This window comes from Mauremys mutica, chromosome 1, assembly GCF_020497125.1.
Source record: "Mauremys mutica isolate MM-2020 ecotype Southern chromosome 1, ASM2049712v1, whole genome shotgun sequence".
In the NCBI taxonomy this organism is placed as follows: Eukaryota; Metazoa; Chordata; order Testudines; family Geoemydidae; genus Mauremys; species Mauremys mutica.
The window spans coordinates 319,991,827-320,014,328 of record NC_059072.1 but is presented as its reverse complement, the minus strand read 5'-3'; the positions used below and the strand labels follow the sequence as shown (position 1 = coordinate 320,014,328).

At 46.0% G+C, this 22,502-nt stretch overlaps 1 protein-coding gene and 1 long non-coding RNA gene across 3 annotated transcripts in view; one reads left to right on the top strand and one right to left on the bottom strand.

Moving 5' to 3' along the window:
- Positions 1–22,502, bottom strand: part of USP12 (ubiquitin specific peptidase 12) — an 85,624-nt gene that overhangs the window by 1,273 nt on the left and 61,849 nt on the right. Inside the window, exons 5-7 of one of the 2 annotated variants that reach the window (XM_045017158.1) lie at positions 4,730–4,806; positions 4,356–4,439; positions 3,503–3,605 (exon numbers count right to left, since the gene is read on the bottom strand). In XM_045017158.1, coding sequence (XP_044873093.1) covers positions 3,575–3,605; positions 4,356–4,439; positions 4,730–4,806 — 192 coding nt within the window. In that variant the 3' untranslated portion in view covers positions 3,503–3,574. Of the gene's footprint in view, positions 1–3,502; positions 3,606–4,355; positions 4,440–4,729; positions 4,807–22,502 lie in introns of those variants that run through there. The other variant, XM_045017150.1, reaches the window with a different exon arrangement.
- Positions 1–22,502, top strand: part of LOC123370516 — a 101,002-nt gene that overhangs the window by 38,000 nt on the left and 40,500 nt on the right. The window lies entirely within an intron of this gene.

Genomic DNA, 22,502 nt, shown 5'->3' with positions numbered 1-22,502 from the left:
GGGTGCTTACCTATCTAAGGGACCACCTCTGTATATGTGACATAATGCCATATTTGTGATCATGGAAGGTGCCAGCTACAGCCTGTTTGTCATAAGAGATGGTGGCGGGGGCTGCTGTCAGCATCACAGGTCTTTGAAACTTGTCTCCACCTTTGGTCCATGACAGTCTGAGCTTATTAACCTTTCAGGCATTGTGCAAGGCTGACATTTTCACCTTGACCTGTAAGGAGATGGAAAATGGGTAAAGCTGGGAAAACAGAGAGGACTCTGGTGATGATTTTTTCGGTGGGACTCACTAGATTTTTGTTATATTTACATTATTGCTTGATGGTGTGATTGCTGGAGTCCATTTTAAAATTCATAATAAACTGTAAAAGGTACTCAGAGCTTGGAATCAGTGCTCTTTTATTTAGTGTACCTATTGTGAACATTATAGTGAAACCCCTTTTCACAAGTGTTTTATTTTTTGGATGACTAAACTTATGTAAAGTTTTGAAAAATAATCAATTTTATCAAAATTTTGTTTATACTGTATCCACTTCTGCATCTCTCCACTTTTTCTAACCCCAACTACTATTAGAAAGAATATTGAGCATCTTTGTGCATTATTCTCATTCTACTTATTCTTCATTTGAAGTCATTGTGAAATTAATTGGTTTCTATGATAATTTTAATATCACAAAGAAGATAATATCTTTTTTAAAACCTTTCACCCGAGAATCTCAGCACCCTCTAAACAAACATAAATAAGTATTAGTGAACTTCAGGAATGAGTTGAAGAGACTTGCCCAAAATGACATGTTAGACCTATGGTATAACCAGAAACAGGACCTTAGGCCATGTCTGCACTACAAACTTCTGTCGATTTAAGTTATGTTGGCATAAAGCTGCTGTAGTTAGCATATCACTTGTGCGCAAGCATACTTTTCCTCTTGTGTGCGCAGTGCGCATACTCATCAGGAGCACGTGTATCAATGCACAGTGCAGTGCACTATGGGCAGATACCCCAGTGCACAACCCATCACCATCTGGCACACTGCCTTTTGGAAAGTTTTGCCAATGCACGGTGGGGCAGAAACAAGTTGTGCAGGGCTGACTGGGAGCAAGGGGTCAACAGTCCCAGTGCAACTATTTCTATCCCATAAGGTCATCAGTCTGCCATCATTTTCGCACTTTTTTTCCAAAATCCCACAAACATACGTTGCCTTCCTCGCTGTCCACAATCTGACAGAAGTATGGAGTTTGCACAGTTCTGCACTATCTTCATAAGCATTGCAAGCACAGGGCACAGAATCCTGCAGTAATTGCAGAGCCGCAAGAAGAACCAAAACGGTGGGAAACATGATTTCTTGGAGGACAGACTGCTTTGGGACGAAATGAGAACCAATTCAAGGTTGTTGGTGGCATTCATGGAGCAGCTGCTGGTGGGGGAACACTGCTTCCTGTGCCTGAGAAATGGGCGCTGACTGGAGGAATCGCATCATAATGCAGGCTTGGGATGATGAGCAGTGGCTGCAGAACTTTCAGATGCACAAAGCCACATTCCTGGATCTTTGTGTTAAGCTCACCCAAGCCCTCCAGCACACAGACACCAAAATGAGAGCTGTACTGACAGTGGCAAAGCAAGTGTTGATTGCATTGTGGAAACTTGCGATACCAAATTGCTACCAGTCTGTTGGAAATCAATATGGCTTTGGAAAAATCCACTGTGGATGCCATCATCATGCAAGTGTACCGGGCCATTAATGGCCTCCTGCTATGCAGGACGGTTACTCTTTGCAATGTGCAAGACACAGTGGATGGATTTGCAGCAATGGGGTTCCCCAATGTGGAACCAACTGCAGTAGAGTGATAGACAGCATATATATCCCTATTTTGGCACCAGACCACTTTGCTACAGAGTACATCAACAGAAAGGACTCCTTTTCTGTGGTTATGCAAGCACTGGTGAATCTCCAGGGACACTTCACTGACATCAGTGTTGTGGTGCATGACACCACAACATGACAGCATGACAGTCTTTAAGTAGGAACGTCTTTCCCAACAGGAAGATCATCATTGGGAATCTTAAAATGTCAATAGCGATCCCACATGCAGCTTAGTTGTAGCCGTGACGGTCCCAGGATATTAGAGAGACAAGGTGAGTGAGGTAATATCTTTATTGGTCCAACTTCTATTGGTGAGAGAGAGACAAGCTTTCGATAGTGATCTGGACAACCCCGCATACCTGTTGCTCTCCTGGCTCATGAAGCTGTACACTGGCCACATCGACAGCACCAAAGAGAGACTACTGGCTCAGCAAGTACAGACTGACAGTTGAATGTGCTTTTAGTAGACTGAAGGGACGTTGCCATTGTTTACTCACAAAATTAGACCTCAGTGAGAAAAATATCCCAATCGTTATAGTTTCCTGCTGTATCCTGCATAATATCTGTGAGGCAAAGGGAGAAAAGTTTCCACTGGGGTGGAGGGAAGAGGTGGGCAGCTGTCTCCTGAGTTTGAAAGCCAGACAGAAAGGCTATTAAAATAACTGAACGTGGAGCTAGATGTGAGGGATCACGGGCTTCAAACCCAAGCCAACATGTCCCTAGGCAGTGCCAAGGTGATGACCAACATCCAGAAGCTCACCTGGTTAATCAGGAGAGGGTCCAGAAAAGGGTTAGCTTGCAGAGGGCCCTGCCCCCAAAGCTCCCAAGGGGAAACATCCAGCCCCGTCTGGTTGAAGGGTTCTATATAAACCAGGAAGTAAAAAACAGGAAGTTGTCCGAGCAACTAGCTGCTACTATGGACCCCTCTTCCCTACCTGATTCCTGAGTCCTGCATTCCTGCTTGCTCCTGGTTTCTATCCTCCTACCCCAGACTCCTGCCTACTTCTTTTTCCTGCTGTCCTGCCCTACACGCCAAGTCCCTGCTCCTCAAACTTACCTCTGACTCTGTCTCCAGCTCTGACCTCTGGCTTGCCACCTGACAACGTCTCTGACTCTGACCTTTGGTTTGGTGTCTGACATTATCTTTGGTTTTGACCCTTGGCTTCAGCCAATAGGTCTGAATCTGGGTCTGATCACTAGGCCTGACTGCCCATGCCCTGTTCATTGCATATATATAGCTTAGGGAAGCTTTGAAAAAAATCACTGTAATAGTGAGCCACAGTAATGCATTTTGTTGTTCTGTGCTCTACCTGGACCTGCTGTTTTGTGGCCTATTAAGAATTACATGGTGTTTGATGTACATATATGAATATAACACTGTCAATGCATCTATTGATTTTGCTTGAGAGTGATCCTGTGAGTTGTCACACTGTGCAGTAACACAATTGGTTGCTTTCATAAGCAATAAGCACTCGCTAGCATATGTGACCTAATACAGATGAGTTATGTTTCACATAATGGAATTTTATTTTGAAAAAAAAAAAAAAAAAATTCAGTAGGGAAAACAAAAACAAAAAACAAAAAACCACACCTATGCAAGAGAAATTAATAAAAAGCATTCTGAACATCTTTCCCAGACCTGACGAAGAGCTCTGTGTTGCTCAAAAACTTGTCTCTTTCACCAACATAGGTTGGTCCAATACACATTACCTCACCTGCAGGAGGCTGGTTGTCTCCCTAATAAAAAACAAATAATTTTCAGTAAAAAACGTTCTTAAAGGTGAAAGAAAAATATTACAATGTTAGGCAAAGGGCAAGACATTTTTCTAAAACAGAAAAAATGTCAGTCTTCCAAGAAACTTTGTGCTGCTTTTTGGAAGGACTATGTCAGGTAGTAGTTTAATATAATAACTTTTAAATTTTTAAGAAAAGAGAAAAAAGTAAAAATGGTGATATTGTTACTAGATTAATTCTGACTGGATCAAAGAAAAATACAGGTTTGTCAACTATTGCTATGAATCTCTCTTATGATAGATGTTAAAAGCTATACAGTTAATCTGAATTATTCTATGTATGCTACCTCTACTAAGTAATGCCAATAATGTTTTTGATCTTACCATCTTATCTCAACTTAATATTATAGCTAAGAAAAATACATTCAAGTTTAAAAAGTCATGCAAAAATGTATGATTGTCACTGTTTTACAGCTTGATTTTCACCCATCGTTTCTAGTTTGTTTTGTTCCTAAAAAACAAGCTATATTCTTTCTTTGAAATAAATCAAGATGATCAAGAGCCCAAACCAACCACTTATACACATAAGTAACATTACTCATCTGAATATTTCCATTGAACTCAAAGTAAGTGGAGTACAACTCAGTAAGTTATTCATGATAAGCATCCACAGAACCAGACAGGGAAAACAAAATTTTTGAAAAAATTAACAAGTTCCAAAAATGGAAATACATATTTTCTAAGTACACAATACCTTTTATGTGCTTCCTGTTTACTGCGACATTCTTCACAGTAATATTTATATTCACTGCATAAAGTTTCTGTATTGCTGAAACCCCTGAATATAACAGAAAGGAAAATGCAAGATGTAAAAACTACCTCTTGATTTTGAAATATATACTGATTTTTAAACAAAACAAAAATCACACCATTTTACATCACAAGTTTACAGGACTCATTTTAAATAAACAGGGACAATAAGTATTTAACAAACATTTGGACTATCAAATTATCCTGAGCTATTTTGCTTTACTTCTTCCATTTTCATCTTCATCAATTTATTATTAGTTAACATGGTGACAGATGAAAGACTCAAATAAATATATAAGCATTTGTTTGTGCATGTACCTTAAGCAGTGAGTAATTGATGTATTCTGCTCTACATCAACAGAAAGATCTAAAAAATCTTCATCTTTGCTGCTTATCTGCAGGAAAAAAAGACGGATTATTAATACAAATCTGCAATAAACTATAACCAAAATTGATTGTACTGATTAACCTCACCATTACTGATATTTTCCATTGCTAGATACTAGATCTTATTCTTGAACGAGAAGAAAAGAGGATGCGTTCACCTCAATCTTTCTAAGTACATACTTAAGTCCTTTTGAAATCTAAGGTGTGGTAGACTTTTCCCTTTCTAATTTAGGATCAGGATAGAAGCTTGGAAAGTGGTACCCTGGTTAGGGGAAAGGAAGACAGAGATTTTGGCAAAAACTAAGATAAGTGTTGAAGATCATCTTGTCACTAGGGAATAGCAAATATGGAGGACTAAGGTGAAGTACAAGAATTCTAATTTTCTTGGCCAACCTGATTGCTACCCAGAACTAATGTCAGAAGGCAGAACCACAAATCTACCAAATGGAAAATCTTGAAGGGCATTTTGCACAACCCTAAGGGGACTAAGTATAGTTGCCCTAGAACCAATGAGGGGTTATCTGAAATGCAGAGGAAAAGATTCCACTGGTACACCACCTATGCAAGACTGAAGATTCTGAAGTGCAGAGCCTTTAATGTAAAAGGGTCTTCAATGGAAAATCTTCTGTAGAAAATCTAATATGGGGGGGATTCTGATTCTTCTTTCTAAAAAAAGGCTTATCCTGTATCATGTGGAAAGTGCTACCTCTTTCATTTTCTCTTTTTTGTGGGTGCAGCATGGTAAATAAGGAAGTGTTATTTACACCTTCTCATAACACATGAACTGGGGGAAATTAATTTGCAGCAGGTTTAAAACAAACAAAAGGAAGTTTTTCTTCACACAGCACATAGTTAACCTGTGTAACTCTTTGCCAGAGGATATTGTGAAGGCCAAGATTATAACAGGGTTAAAAAAAGAACTAGATAAATTCATGGAGGATAGGTCCATCAATGGCTATTAGCCAGAATGGGCAGGGATGGTGTCTTTAGCCTCTGTTTGCCAGAAGCTGGGAATGAGTGACAGGGAAGGGGTCACTTGATGATTACCTGTTCTGTTCATTCTCTCTGGTGCATCTGGCATTGGCCACTGTCGTAAGACAGGATACTGGGCTAGCGGGACCTTTGGTCTGACCCAGTATGGCCGTTCTTATGGTCAGGGCACCCGGAGATGATTTACCACTTCAGGAGTGCCCTGTTGTGGACCAATTCAAGAGATTTAATACACTTGGGTTCTAGGCATTACTGGGCCCAGATGGTTGTCAGCATGAGAGCAGAGGGATTTTCACCCCTTGGGAAAGAATCAGCAGGTCTAGGCAACACCTATGAGGGTGTATTTTCCTTGCATTAACCTTCTGAACACCAAGAAATGCTAACCCAACTGCATTGGGTGTTTTTGTGCTGTGCTGAGAAGGCATCCTTGTGTGCTAAGATGCTCATGTCCAATGCTATGTGTATTCTGGCTGGGACAAGAGGAGAAAAGGAGGGATAGTATCAGGCTGCCTCATCTCCTGCAGAATCAAGAAACCTTGAAGTATGTGGAGATGTAGATGAGAACCCTAACCCACACTGAAGCACATGTGAATAATAGTGAAGTGACAAAGGAGTGTGAATGGAATTGTCAAACAGATATATTCCTCCTTCAAATCCGTATGATCAGCCAAGGCATACTAGCCCAGATGTCCATGACTCTGAGGTAGTACACCTTCCATAAGGATAGGTTATTCACCACGTAGTAACTTCGGTTCAAGATGTGCTGTCCCTTTGTGTAGTGCACTTCTGGGTTGCACAGGTGCTCCATACACTCAGGACTGGAGATTTTTCCTTAGCACTGTCTGCCCGATCCATATGCATGTGTCACCACTCTCCTTGCACTCTGCATTTAGGGAATAAAGGAGGCTGCCAAACCACCAGCAACTAAGTTCCTTCACTACCGTCAGTTGCCAGTAGGGGAAACCAGGCAATGGGGAATGAGGGCAGGCAGTGCACTAGCCACAGGGACATCTTAAAGAACTGAAGTTATTACAAGGTAAGTAACCCCTCCTTCTCCAATTAATTTGTCTTATGTATAGTGCACTTCAGTTCATTCACAAGCAGTGTCTCTTTAAAGGAGGTGGGTGTCTGGTGTCCTATGACACAACAGATTGCAGAACTGCTCTGCCTAAAGCACCATCAGAAGCAGCTGCTTGCACCAAGGGATAGTGTCTCGCAAAGGTGTGTACAAAACTTCAATTTGCTGCTGTGCAGATGTCAGTAAGGGAGACAACTCTAAGGGACACTTCAGATGCTGCCTGAGCTCTAGTCAAGTGTGCCCTCACAATGCCCTCAAGGGAGATGTTAATCTTGTAGCAGAGTAGGATGCACACTGAGATCTATTTCAACTATTTCTGGTATGAAATGGCCTCTCCTTTCATTTGTTCCACAAATGACACAAAGTCTATGACATTTGAAGCAATTTCATCCTTTGCAGGTAAAAGGTAAGAGCCCTACACACATCCAGTAAGTGCCATGCGACCTCTTCCCTGCTAGAAAGAGGTTTACTGTTAAAAACAGTAGCTGGATACTTTAGTTCATGTGAAATTCTGATACCACCTTAAGAATGAATTTCAGATGTAGTCTCATGGATACCTTGGCCTAGTGGAGAACTGTATTGGGGCAGGGGGGAGGAGAAGGAAGGGGGAATAAGCCATGAGCACTGCCTAGCTCTTAGGCCTTGTCTACACTACAAGACTATTTCGAATCAACTTAGTTCGAATTTGTGGATTCGACCTTATGAAGTCGAATTTGTGTATCCATACTAAATACACTAATTCGAATTTCTGAGTCCACATTCACGGGGCCAGCGTCGACTTTGGAAGCGGTGCACTGTGGGAAGCTATCCCACAGTTCCCGCACTCCCCGCTGCCCATTGGAATGCTGGGTAGAGCTCGCAATGCCTGCTGGGGGAAAAATGTGTCGAGGGTGGTTTTGGGTAACTGTCATCATTCAACCGTCACTCAAACGCCCTCCCTCCCTGAAAGCGCCGGCGGGAAATCTGTTCGCGCACTTTTCTGGTCGGTTACAACGCGGACGCCACAGCACTGCGAGCATGGAGCCCGCTGCGATCATCGCTGCACTTATGGCCGTTGTCAACTCCTCGCACCTTATCGTCCACCTCTGCAACAGTCAGCTGCTGAGAAATCGGGCGAGGAGGCTCCGGCAGCGCGGTGAGGAGAGTGGCGCAGACCTCTCAGAAAGCAGGGTACGCCGGGCAGTGGAGATCATGGTGGCAATGGGTCAAGTTCATGCTGTGGAACGGAGATTCTGGGCCCGGGAAACAAGCACGGACTGGTGGGACCGCATAGTGCTGCAGGTCTGGGATGACACAGAGTGGCTGCGAAACTTCAGGATGCGTAAGGGCACTTTCCTTGAACTGTGTGACTTGCTGTCCCCTGCCCTGAAGCGCCAGGACACCCGGATGCGAGCAGCCCTGAGTGTGCAGAAGCGAGTGGCCATAGCCCTCTGGAAACTTGCCACGCCAGACAGCTACCGGTCTGTAGCGAACCACTTTGGCGTGGGCAAATCTACCGTGGGGGTTGCTGTGATGCAAGTAGCCCACGCAATCGTTGAGCAACTGCTCTCAAAGGTGGTGACCCTGGGAAACGTCCAGGTTGTCATAGACGGCTTCGCCGCGATGGGATTCCCAAACTGCGGTGGGGCTATAGATGGGACTCACATCCCTATCCTGGCACCGGCCCACCAGGCCAGCGATTACATTAACCGAAAGGGCTACTTTTCCATGGTGCTGCAAGGACTGGTGGACCATAGGGGACGTTTTACCAACATCAACGTCGGGTGGGCGGGCAAGGTTCATGACGCGCGTGTGTTCAGGAGCTCTGGTCTCTTTAGACTCCTCCAGGCAGGTACTTTCTTCCCGGACCACAAAATAACGGTTGGGGATGTGCAGATGCCTACAGTGATCCTCGGGGACCCAGCCTACCCGCTAATGCCCTGGCTCATGAAGCCCTATACAGGCGCCCTGGACAGAGAGAAGGAACTCTTCAACTACCGGCTGAGCAAGTGCAGAATGGTGGTGGAGTGTGCTTTCGGACATCTCAAGGGGAGATGGCGGAGCTTACTCACTCGCTCGGACATCAGCGAAAAGAATATCCCCGTAGTTATTGCTGCATGCTGTGTGCTGCACAATCTGTGTGAGAGCAAGGGCGAGGCCTTTTTGTCCGGATGGGAGGTTGAGGCAAATCGCCTGGCTGCAGTTTACGCTCAGCCAGACACCCGTGCCGAGAGAATATCCCAGCGGGAAGCGCTCTGTATCCGGGAGGCTTTGAAAGCAAGTTTCCTCGGAGATCAGGGTAACCTATGACTCTCCACTTGCTTTCAAGAGAAACTGACCCTGGGCCTGTGTCAGTTTGTGTCAATTTGGATCTGCGGCTACATGCCGCGTTCTCCAAGTTTCCCCCACTTCCAAAGCACGTTTTTAAGCAAATTAATTGTTACACTCATTATTAATAAATCTTTCTTTTATTTTGCATTTCTGTTCTGGTGTTGAGACATGGACGCATACTGTGCTGGGCACGGTGTGCACTGACGTACAGACCGCTTCCGCCATAGAGGACTGACATCCTCCTGCTCCTACATAGGTCTCTGGGGTGGGGGACGGATGACAGTGGTTCTGCATGAAGGGGAGGGTTTGCAGGAAGGGGCGAGTGGTGCCTTCTTTGCATAGGGGTTTGGATGACGGCAGTGGGCTGCGGGTTTCTGCGTGGGAAGGGGTGATGGGTGTGGGAGAAGGGTGACTATCTGTCCGTGGATGAGGGCTCTTGTTGGGGCTCAGGGCAGCGGATAGGCTCGTGGATCCGTTGCAAGTGCATCGTAAGGGCAGCCTGCCTTCACAGTAATGGCGTGGCAGGCGCTAGGACCCTGGACAAGCATACACATTACGAAATGATCAGGGGCAGCATACACAACACAGAATGACCCTGGTGCCTACTGACTGCAGTGTGTGTGTGCCCCGCAGTTGATCCTTTCCCCAAGTCTGTACCCTGGTACTGTAGGCTATACCGTGCAAGTATGAAACCCCTGTCCACCCCATACACCGAAAAATCCTCTGACAGGAAAGACATGACGGAAACAGTGATTAACAGCAAACATCTTTTATTAATCTAATAAACAGTGGGGGGATGAACCTTGGATTTGGGACTGGCTGAGCCTATAAGGGAAGCACTTCTACAAATTTATAACGTAAGAAGTGCGGGGTACACGGCCGCTCTGCTCTGGTTCAGTGACAGTTCTCACGGCCTCTACCACCCCTCCGTCTTGTACTTTTGGGTGAGGGGGGGCCAGGACTTCTTGGCTGGGGAGGGCGATTGCAGAGACACTGCAGGGGGGCCCTGTCCTCCAGCCTGCGGTCCTGCAGGACATCAACAAGGCGACGAAGCGTGTCCGTTTGTTCCTTCATGAGACCAAGCAGCGTTTGGGTGGTCTGCTGGTCTTCCTGCCGCCACCTATCCTCACGTTCCATGAGTGTGCGATGCTGCTCACATAGGGTCTCCCTCCAGTGTTTCTGCTCTGCAGCCTCTGCTCGGGAGCAGGCCATCAGTTTAGTGAACATGTCGTCCCTAGTCTTCTTCTTTCGCCGTCTAATCATTGCCAGTCTCTGCGAGGGGGATGCCGGGGCAGTCCGGGAAGGAGCCGAAGCTGCGTGATGGGGAAAGTTAGTGATTTCCTTGTACAGATACATTTTGGCGAACAGTGAACACCGTCTAGTGAATTTCTATGAAGAAGACCGTACCGGACAACAAGTGTCACGTGGTCTCCAGAGAAGCACAACATTTTGGGCTACGCTCTGATTGGCTGCGCCATTGCACAGGAGAGCGGAGAAGTCGGGAGAGATAGCAGAATCCCTCTAGCAGAGAGTCCTGGTAAGCCTTACAGTACATTATGCTTATCAGTTAACGGATAGCTGTGCCGTCGTGCTAAAGGCAATCTGGAAATCAGATACTATGACCCTTTTGCAGCCACTCCCGACACTGCAGGGGAAAGATCAATGTATGCTTTTCCTGTGTGGCCTACAGCACGTGGCTGCTAAGCGCGGGGCTTTGTTATGCAAAGTATAAGTAAACCATTAAGAACAGTAACTATTCGCTAATTGCCCTAATTAGATGCAGCACTTCAGTAACGAGATTACCCTGAGGCGTGTCTCTCGAGTGCAGAAAGAAAGGATGTTAAGGGAAGCACTTCACCGACCGGGACCCTACGCGGCCATGCTGGTAGAGGCGATGGTTCCCCTGTATCTGAGGATGTCGTGGCGTGGAAGAGTGAGCTTCACCGGAGGACCAAATAAGGCACCTCTTCCTCGAAACCTCCTGCAGAGGGTATTTGAGGAACTGTTTGAAGCATTTGTGGAATTGTCCATGGAGGACTATTGTTCCATCCCAATCTGTGTAGACCTACTGTTCGTTTAGTTTCCCTTTAAAAACTTTTAGATATAGTATTTATAGATAGAATTTATATTTTTGGTATACATGTTTTCGAGCAAATAAATATTTTCTTGTTTATACGACTTACCGCCTGATCCTTCCCTGACTCTGAGTCCGGGTTCACGGCCGGTGAGGGTTGGTAGGGGATCTCTGTGAGGGTGAGGAACAGATCCTGGCTGTCAGGGAAAGCGGCATTGTGTTCGCTGTCGCCTGCGCCTTCCTCCACGGACCCTTCATCGTCTTGCCCATCGGCGAACATCGAGTAGGAACTGTCCTGGCTCACTATGCCATCCACTGAGTCCACGGTCACTGGTGGGACAGTGGTGGCAGACCCACCGAGAATGGCATGCAGTGCCTCGTAGAAGCGGCATGTCTGGGGCTGTGCTCCGGAGCGTCCGTTTGCCGCTCTGACTTTTTGATAGCCTTGCCTCAGGTCCTTGACTTTCACGCGGCACTGCATCGCATCCCGGCTGTATCCTTTCTGTGTCATGGCTTGGGAGACCTTCTCGAAGGTCTTTGCATTACGCTTGTTGGAGCGCAGCTCCGACAGCACAGACTCCTCGCCCCACACAGCGATCAGATCCTGGACTTCCCGGTCTGTCCATGCTGGGGATCTCTTTCTATTCTTGCATTGGGCTGACTCCTCTGCTGGAGAGCTCTGCATCGTTGTAGGTGCCGCGGAGCTCGCCCCGATGTCAAAGCAAGAAATGAGATTCTAACTGTCCAGACAGGAAAAGGATTTCAAATTTTCCTGGGTCATTTCCTGTGTGGCTGCTCAGAACATCCAAGCTCGGACTGCTGTCCAGAGCGTCAACAGAGTGGTGCACTGTGGGATAGCTCCCGGAGCTACTAAGTTCGATTTGCATCCACACCTAGCCTAATTCGAGCTAGCAAGTGCGAATTTAGCGTTACTCCACCTGTCGGGGTGGAGTACCAAATTCGAACTAAGGAGCCCCCTAGTTCGAATTAAATGGCTTCCTGGTGTGGATGGTTGAGCGATTAGTTCGAATTAACGCTGCTAAATTCGATTTAAGATCCTAGTGTAGACCAGGCCTTAGACTCTGATTGAGATAACAGTGACCAAAAATGCTATCTTCATGGAGATATGTAGTAGAGAGCACGATGCCAGGGGCTTGAACAAAGACTTAGTAAGGGTTGATAAAACAAGGTTCAAGCCCCAGGCTAGTACATGTTTTGCCACTGGAGGGAAGTCTAGAATTACATCTTTCAGGAAGTGGGTAGTGACTGGGTGGGAAAAGAGAGAGTAAATGTACATCTATGCTGCACACTCTTCACAGTGGCATGTAGAATACATACACTATGCCTCCCTAGCATGGGTATAAATAGCAATGTAGATGGTGCTGCACTGCTTTGGAATGTAAAGATAGTCCTGAACCCTGAAGGTATGCACCCTATACAGCTTTCTACACGATGAAGCAGTGGCTCCCATGTCTACACTGCTATTTTTAGCAGTATAGTTTCCTGCTGCCTCCTCATTGATAGAGCTTTTCCCCATCACAGGAGAGTTGCCAAAGCTTGTCCCCATGGCAGGGAAACACTCGGGAAGCAAGGAGGCAGTGGGGAAAGGCTCCGCCAGCTCCTCACTCCTGGAGCTTTTCCCTGCTACCTCTCCCTTGCCAGAGTCTTTCACTGACGCACATAGCTATACAATACAGTGTGGATGCAGCTTGCTTTCTACCCGGGCATGTAGCTACACATATACAGCACGCTGTCACCAGTGGTGTGCAGTGTAGACATAGCCTACCCTGAGAGACCCAAACGACAGCCCTGAAGATTTTAAGTAGAAGAGGTAGCTCACTACACATGGATTCTTTGCTCTAAAGAAGGAAATTCCTTGTCTATTAAAACAACAAAATGCAAATCTTCTCCATTTTTATTTGTAAAATTTCCCAGTAGAGTCCCTTTCTGCTGCTGCTCAAAATACCCTGTACATCAGCTCAACAGGCATTTTCTAACACTGACATCCAACCAAGTACCATCCCCTCAGGTGAAGCATAGCTGATTTGGGTTGGCAAGTCCGCCCTTTCCCCTAGGTTAATATCCAGGGGAAGGCAGTGAGGAGGTCAGGACAGTTGCAAAAGAATAGGGTACTAGAAATGAAGGTCCCAACCTGATGCTATGAGGGCAACTTGCACCTTGTATATTCTGATTTTGTTCAACACTTAGGGTATGGCTACACTACGGGATTATTCCGATTTTACAGAAACCAGTATTTGGAAACAGATTGTATAAAGTCGACTGCACACAGCCACACTAAGCACATTAATTCGGTGGTGCACATCCATGTTCCGAGGCTAGCGTCGATTTCCAGAGCATTGCACTGTGGGTAGCTATCCCATAGCTCCCGCAGTCTCCCCCACCCATTGGAATTCTGGGTTGGGATCCCAATGCATGATGGGGCAAAAAGTGTCGCGGGTGATTCTGTCATCAGTCAATCCTCCCTCTTTGAAAGCAATGGCAGACAATCATTTTGCGCCCCTTTCCCCGGATTGCCCTGACAGACACCATAGCACGGGCAACCATGGAGCCCGTTCAAACTTTTTTCACTGTCACCATATGTCTACTGGATGCTGCTGACAGACGCAGTACTGCAGTGCTATACAGCAGTATCCCCTTGCCTTTGCAAGTTAGCAGAGACGGTTACCAGTCATATTGTACCATCTGCTGCTTTCGAAGTTGGCAATGACAGTTACCAGTCATATTGTACCATCTGCTGCTGTCATGGGTGCTCCTGGCTGGCCTCGGTGAGGTCGGCCAGGGGCGCATGGACAAAAATGGGAATGACTCCCCAGGTCATTCCCTTCTTTAAGTTTTGTCTAATGGAGAGTTAGTCCTGCCTAGAATATCAGGCAAGTCTACTAAAAAACCAGAGAGGCAAACAGCCGCTCACGGTCAAAGCCCCAGACATCCTGCAGAAATGATGAGCTGCATGCCATTCTAGGGGGTGCCCCTGCAACAACCCCACCTGTTGCTTCCCTCCTCCCACACCCCTCCTGGGCGACTGTGGCAGTTATCCCCCCATTTGTGTGTTGAAGTAATAAAGAATGCATGAATAAGAAACAACACTGACTTTATTGAGATAAAACGGGGGGGAAGCAACCTCCAGCTGCTATGATATTACAGGCAGGATTGAATCTCCATTAGACATTAAAGGGGGTAGGGGGGAGTGCAGCCCCCAGCTGCTATGATATTCCAGGAGACAAAACTTAAAGAAGGGAATGACCGGGAGTCATTCCCATTTTTGCCCAGGCGCCCCCGGCTGACCTCACCGAGGCCAGCCAGTAGCACTCACGGGATGATGACAATGGATACCAGTCCTATTGTACTGTCTGCCATCCGCAAGGCAAGGCAAGGGGATGCTGCTGTGTAGCGCTGCAGCACCGTGTCTGCCAGCAGCATCCAGTAGACATACGGTGACATTGAAAAAAGGTGAGAAACTATTTTTTTCCCTTTTCTTTCATGGGGGGGGGAATTGACAACATATACCCTGAACCATCCGTGACAATGTTTTGGGCATTGGGATCTCAGCCAAGAATGCAAATGGTTTTCGGAGACTGCGGGAACTGTGGGATAGCTAGAGTCCTCAGTCCCCCCTCCCTCCGTGAGCGTCCATTTGATTCTTTGGCTTTCCACTACGCTTGTCACACAGCACTGTGCTGAGTCCCTGCTGTGGCCTCTGTCTATCATAGCCTTGGAGATTTTTGCAAATGCTTTGGCATTTCGTCTTTTAGAACGGAGTTCTGATAGAACAGATTCATCTCCCCATACAGAGATCAGCTTCAGTATCTCCCATACAGTCCATGCTGGAGATCTTTTTTTATTCTGGGACTGCATGGTCACCTGTGCTGATCGGCGCTTCACGCTGGGCAAACAGGAAATGAAATTCAAAAGTTCGCGGGGCTTTTCCTGTCTACCTGGCCAGCGCATACGAGTTCAGATTGCTGTCCAGAGCAGTCACAATAGTGCACTATGGGATAGCTCCCGGAGGCCAATACCATCGAATTGCGGCCACACTAATCCTAATCCAAAATGACAATACCGATTTCAGTGCTACTCCCCTCGTCGGGGAGGAGTACAGATATCGGTATTAAGAGCCCTTTATATCAATATAAAGGGCTTCGTTGTGTGGACGGGTGCAGGGTTAATTCGGTTTAACGCTGCTAAATTCAATATAAACTCGTAGTGTCGACCAGGCCTTAAAGTAATAAGGTAATTTGGAGGGGAACGAGTGTTTCAGGACTCCTGACCATTACGTGAGAAAAACATGACCCAAATCACCTGGCACTTGTTCACTTGGGACATGAAGAGATCTGTGGATGCAAGATCCCACACCCATAACATCTCCCAGAAAGTTGGGTCATGCTGGTCCCATTCAAATTCTGTGGAGAAATGTCTGCTTATAGAATCTACCAGAATGTTTTGGATTCCTGGCAGGTGGACAGCAGTCAGGGTAATATACATGGGAATGCTATAGTTCCAAGGGCAACGGATCCACACAAAGCTGAGGAGTGTGCTCCTCCTTGCTTGTTGATGTTATAGGCTGCCATCACATCCAATAACACATCCACTGCCCCAGCCCTTTAAATAGTCGCGGGAGCTCTGGGGAAGCGGCGGGGCGGTAGAAGCAACGGGAGCCCCGGACTTTTTACCCCACGGCTCCAGCAGTGGGGCTATGGTGGCAATTTAAAGGGCCTGGGGCTCCAGCCCCTGCTGGGAGCCCCAGGCCCTTTAAATTTCCCCCTGGGGAAGCCGGGCCACCCCAGTACAGCACACTGGCTCTTGCTGGTATGCCATACTGGGGCTTGGGTGCGGGGCCCTCTTAGGAGTGGGGCCCCGATTCAGGGGAATTGGTTGAATTGGCCTAAAGCTGGCCCTGCCAACAAGCTGGGAGATGGGAGAAAAAATAGGTACTCTGACCCTTTAACAGGTACAAAATATCTGTTTTTAGCCCACAGGTATACTGGTGGGATCATGGCAAGCATCTGCCAAAGAGTTCTGGTAGGTTAGAGGATGGTCTTAATAGGGGCACAACTCAGACTCATGCTATTCAAGATGTCCAGCAGTTTGTGTGGTGCTTTCTGGACCTTTTCCATGGGGATTTGTAGCGACTCTGTCACCCTCTTAAGTCAGTCCTGGAAGGCCTTTGTGTAATCAGGATGTGGTGGTGAAGCTGGAATCACCCCCTTGTCTTGGGAACAGGAGGATAAGGTCACTAGCACAGAATCCTCCTGCTCATGTTGCTCTTTTCTTATTTATGCTGCTATAATTGCATGTCTTCAGGAGGCTGACAAAGCTCTTCCTTTTCTCTCAGAATCCTGGATCTCCTTTATCCTCTTGTTAGACAAGAGACCTTACTGGGCAGTAGTTTCACAGATCTTCCAGGCCCCAATACTACCATTGTGGGATCTCATACCTCCTTGGTGCAGGGCCTTGGTACAGTACTAGGTACCAGAAGGCATAGTGGGGTACTCTTTCATATAAGAGTAGTGAGATACCTTGGAGACACTCGATGTTCTGTCTGGGCTCAATCCTCTCAAAGAACCCTTCAGAGCACAGTCCAAGAGTGGGTGTCTCTGTCATAGTTCTCTTATGACTCTGAAGTTGTGAAGCTCAGATCCAGTGTGAGCACCCTGTTGTTGATAGTACCGTGTTTCAACACCTACTTTTACATGAGGATGGAGAGGAATACTATAGGGATAATGATACCAGATCCCAACATGTGATGCCAGAATGGCGTCTGGAAGGGAATGGAACATATATTCCGAGAACACTGGAGTCAAGAAGCGAGCCAAAGTCAGTGGAGTAGTTTCCATAGCTCGAGCTATTGAACTAGAGGGCATCAGATCTATGGATACCAAAGTGGGTTTTGGTGTCAAAGAACCACTCCCACTACTGGAGGTACTGCTGTTTTTTCATTTGAGGAAGTCCCAGACTGGTCCTTCCTGGTACTGGATGGTCCCACTTCAGAGCACAAAGCTCCCAATGACTTGGTATGGGATGGGGACTTCTACCTCTTTTTAGAAGTCTTGGTCAGAGGATCTTCCCTCTTGTCCTTATGGTAGCATTTGTGTCTCTTTTCCCTTATCTGTCTTAGCTCTGTTCTCTAATGTCTCTTGGAGTCAGAAGGGAGACAGAGGTCTTGGAACCGTCCAGAACCAAATAAGAGGGGCCATTCCTACCCTTTTGGGGGGGGGGGAGTCTCTCTCCAGTCAGAAATTGTTTCTGTCTTCATGGGCTCCTCCATGAGGAACATATGGGGTCAGAACTCCCTATACTGCTAAGTCCTACTTGGGAACAACCTGCATAAACTGCAGCCAGAAGGGATGTGGGTTACCCCCAGGCAGTACAGACAAGTGTCATGAAATCTGTGACCAGGAAGGGTTTATGTCATTTAATGAAATTTTTGAAGCCAGGAATGATCCTTGACATACTCTCCAGCAACAGTTGGAAGATAGAAGTTTTTGGGGTTTTTTTGTTTGCTGTTGGGGTTTTGGGGGGGGTAGGGGGGGGCAGAGAGGAGCTCAGCAACAACTCCCTGCCCTGGAGTGTGTGTGTGGGGGGGTGTTCTGAAAGTTAGGAGAGAGTTTCTCAGGTGCGGTTCCTTAACTATCTATTTAAAAGTTTACAGAAAGAAGCTGAAGTCAGTACAGACACTGAAGCTCCAACCAAGACCACAAGTGGTAAGAAAGAACTAAGATGGTGACAGTCTGACAGCTCCCCTTATCTCCTTGGCAAGGAGCATGAGGAGAGCAGGGGCACACGTGCAGACCAGACGTAAAGTGCTAGGGAAAAAAATCTCCAGCCCTGGGTACATGTGTAACCCTGAAGTGCACTACACATAGGGACAGTCACTCAAAAAAAGAATCAGCCCTTCAGAGGACTCAGATATTGTCTGGTAAATAATGTCACATGGGTGCACAAAGCCACAAAGACTAACATTTGTAGAATCACTCCATATTTCTCAAAGGTTCGGAGGTCACAAAGTATATGGTTCATCTCTGTGCCAAGAAAGATTTTGCAGTTCTGGAGTCCACATAGGCTACAATCCTACCTTTTGTACTGGCACGAAAATGGACTTTTGTTTAGATGAAGCCCAACAATCTACGAACAGAATGCACACCTTGAGAATCTATGACACACTTTGTGAGTAGCATGTTAGGTACAGGCATGCTTGGGTGTCTGAGAAAAGCAGTTATATTTTCAGTTTAGTAAAAATGTTTAGTTCTGTACAAAGACCAGATCTTGGTGTAATATTATTAGAAGTCTTCTACTCCAGATTGGAAGTGTATCTGATGATCCATCTGCATCACTGAATATACCTGCAATCTATTGTTGACCTTCAAAGGATTCTGGATTTTTTTTTTTTTTAAAAACCTTTCTGGGAAAAGAGGAACAGGAAATGCCACATTGTTATAATGTCATCAGCCAGCAAATTACTAACTTCACAGTCCCAGAGACTACCTCAGCTAATGAGCTCCTTGAAGCATCCCTACAGAAGCTTTGGTCCCTGTTGGTGAGTTTCCCTCATCTTTTAAGGAAGCTGATTGACTGGTTTTGTCTGGTACAACTGCAGAAATTGCTTCAGTCAGTGCCTTGCTCCACTGAGGTAGGCAAGGTTTTCCTCAGTGCAAGTAGGAAAAAAACAAACCCTTAAAGGTCCTCCAGGAAAGCACCGTTGAAATTTCTCTTTTCAAAGCCTTCTCTCAAAGACAAATAACAAACAGACCTGGCCAGAAAGCTCACTTTCTATATGTTGCTTTTAAAGCAGGAATTCTAGAGAGGCAGAGGGGGAAAAACTATAGAGAGTAGGAATATCCTGGATGTGACTGTTTTTCATCCTACCTGTCAGAGCAAGTGAGAAGGAGGAACCCAGTGTGTGTAGCATCACAAATTGAGCCACAGAATAGGGAGAAGCAACAGAGAGCCCTGTGGCACCTTTAAGACTAACAAATGTATTGGAGCATAAGCTTTCGTGGGTGAATACCCACTTCGTCAGATGCATAGGGACAATAGGGAGATTTAGCATTTCTGTTATTTCAGATATCACAATAAAACTTGGTATACAAATCATCAGCCAAGTTGAAAACATGTTTCACATCAGGCAGGGTAAATTACCTGTTTCTTTGGTGTCACAAAAGAAAAAAGCCCCCATGCTTTCTGATCTTAAGTGCCAAATTAAACTGTCCAGAACAGGATCGACTACTGTTTTGACTAAATAGTAGATTAAACTAGATGCAACAACCTGAATAATTAATTGAGTTAATGAACAAACTTTTGTCTTAATTTTGAATTTCTCATAGATTCATAGATTCTAGGACTGGAAGGGACCTCGAGAGGTAATCGAGTCCAGTCCCCTGCCCTCATGGCAGGACCAAATACTGTCTAGACCATCCCTGATATACATTTATCTAACCTACTCTTAAATATCTCCAGAGATGGAGATTCCACAACCTCCCTAGGCAATTTATTCCGGTGTTTAACCACCCTGATAGTTAGGAACTTTTTCCTAATGTCCAACCTAAACCTCCCTGGCTGCAGTTTAAGCCCATTGCTTCTTGTTCTGTCCTTAGAGGCTAAGGTGAACAAGTTTTCTCCCTCCACCTGATGACACCCTTTTAGATACCTGAAAACTGCTATCATGTCCCCTCTCAGTCTTCTCTTTTCCAAACTAAACAAACCCAATTATTTCAGCCTTCCTTCATAGGTCAATGTTCTCAAGACCTTTAATCATTCTTGTTGCTCTTCTCTGGACCCTCTCCAATTTCTCCACATCTTAAATAGTTATCACTTAAAAGTACTAAGTATTTTTGTTACAAATGCCAACCAAGATTGTGGCCCCCACTGTGCTAGGTGCTGTACACACACACACACACACGAGACTGCCCCTCCCTAAAGAACTAACAATTCAAATAAACACAGTGCTGGAGAAAAGAAGTATTTTGCAGATAGGGAAGTGAGGCACAGAGAAATCAAGTGACTTGCCCAGTCACACACCAATTCAGTGGCAGAGCCAAGAACTGAAGCCAAGTATCAAAAGACTCAGTCCACTACCTTAACCACAAGACCATCCTCTCTCTCAAAACAATATTTTATTGTTTGACTGAAAAATCTGCTTTTAGAAACAGGTAGCTATTTATAGCAGTCTTGAACTCAGACAAGAAAAAACTAGCAAAAATGTAAAATCTATCAAAGGAAGACAAAAGCTTTATCTTTTAAAAAAAATTACCAAGTACTCTATGTAGCACAAAAGCTTGTGCCTTCCACCAACAGAAATTGGTCCAATAAAGATATTACCTCACCTCTCTTGTCTCTCTCAAAGTTCTGTCATGCCAATGAGAAATTAATAGCTCAGCAAGTCTAAAAATATTGTTTTCAGTTTTGTTCCCAAAATGCTGCCCAAAACAGATAAATTTAAAACAGATCTGCCCATCCCAATAACCAAAACACAAACTCTTGAATACCACATTAAAATCAACAAATTTTGCTTTTGACAAAGCTACCTTTTTACCAGAAAGAAGTCATGAGGGAAAAAATTAGTTCCAATACCCAGAAGTGAATTCAACATCTCTTATTACCCACCGTATATAATATATAAACTGCTGAAAATCATGTGGTACATCCAAGTCAATTGAGCTGGAAGATATACTTGTGGATCAATTTTCAGAGTGGTAGCCGTGTTAGTCTGTATCAGCAAAAAACAAAGAGGAGTCCTTGTGGCACCTTAGAGACTAACAAATTTATTTGGGCATAAGCTTTCATGGACTACAACCCACTTCATCAGATGAATGAAGTGAAAAATACAGGAGCAGGTATAAATACAAGCAAGCATGGGGGCTGCTTTACCAAGTATGAGGTCAGTCTAACGAGAAATCAATTAACAGCAGGATACCAAGGGAGGAAAAAAATTTTTTGAAGTGATAAGAGAGTGGCCCATGACACCACGTTCTACAGGCCATTACCCTCTGACCCCACTGAGGATTACCAAAAGAAAAAGACGGTTACTCAACTTTGTAACTGTTGTTCTTCGAGATGTGTTGCTCATATCCATTCCAATTAGGTGTGCGTGCGCCGCGTGCACGTTCATCGGAAGATTTTTACCCTAGCAACACTCAGTGGGTCGGCTGGGCGCCCCCTGGAGTGGCGCCGGATATATACCCCTGCCGACCCATCCGCCCCTCAGTTCCTTCTTGCCGGCTACTCCGACAGTGGGGAAGGAGGGCGGGTTTGGAATGGATATGAGCAACACATCTCGAAGAACAACAGTTACAAAGGTGAGTAACCATCTTTTCTTCTTCGAGTGCTTGCTCATATCGATTCCAATTAGGTGATTCCCAAGCCTTACGTAGGCGGTGGGGTCGGAGTGAGATGTTGCAGAATGCAAAACTGCTGAGTCAAAGGCTGCATCATCTCTGGACTGTTGGACCAATGAGGCAAAGGTGTGGACCGAGGACCAGGTAGTTGCACGACATATCCCCTGGAAGGGAATGTGAGCCAGGAAGGTAGCAGAAGAAGCCTGAGCACTGGTGGAACGTGCAGTAAGGTGGCTCGATGGAACATGGGCCAAATCACAGGAGGTGCGGATGCACGACATCACCCAAGATGAAATCCTCTGGGAGGAGACAAGTAGGCCCTTCGTCCGGTCTGCCAGTATGACGAAGAGTTGGGGCGTTACGAAAGGGCTTTGTCCGCTCAATATAAAATGAGAGCACCCTACGGACGTCTAGGGAGGGCAATTGTTGCTCCCTTCGCGATGAGTGTGGTTTCGGAAAGAAGACCGGAAGGAAGTTATCCTGGTTGATATGAAAGGCCGACAGCACCTTAGGGAGGAAGGCTGGACGTGGTCACAACTGCACCTTGTCCTTGAGAAACACAGTATACCGTGGGTCCACCGTGAGAGCGTGAAGCTCGGAGACCTGTCTGGCCGATGCAAAGGCTACAAGGAAAAACTGTCTTCCAAGACAGGTATATCAGCGAGCAGGTTGTCAGTGGCTCGAATGGGGCAGTCATAAGACTGGTTAGAACCAGGTTGAAGACCCAGGTTTTGGCAGGGCGGCGAACTTGGGGGTATAAACGCTCCAAGCCCTTGAGGAACCTAGAAACCATACGGTGCGAGAATACGGAGCGGTCACTCTCCCCTGGGTGGAAGGTAGAGATGGCTGCCAAGTGTACCCTTAATGATGACCGCGCCAGGCGCTGCTGTTTGAGAGACC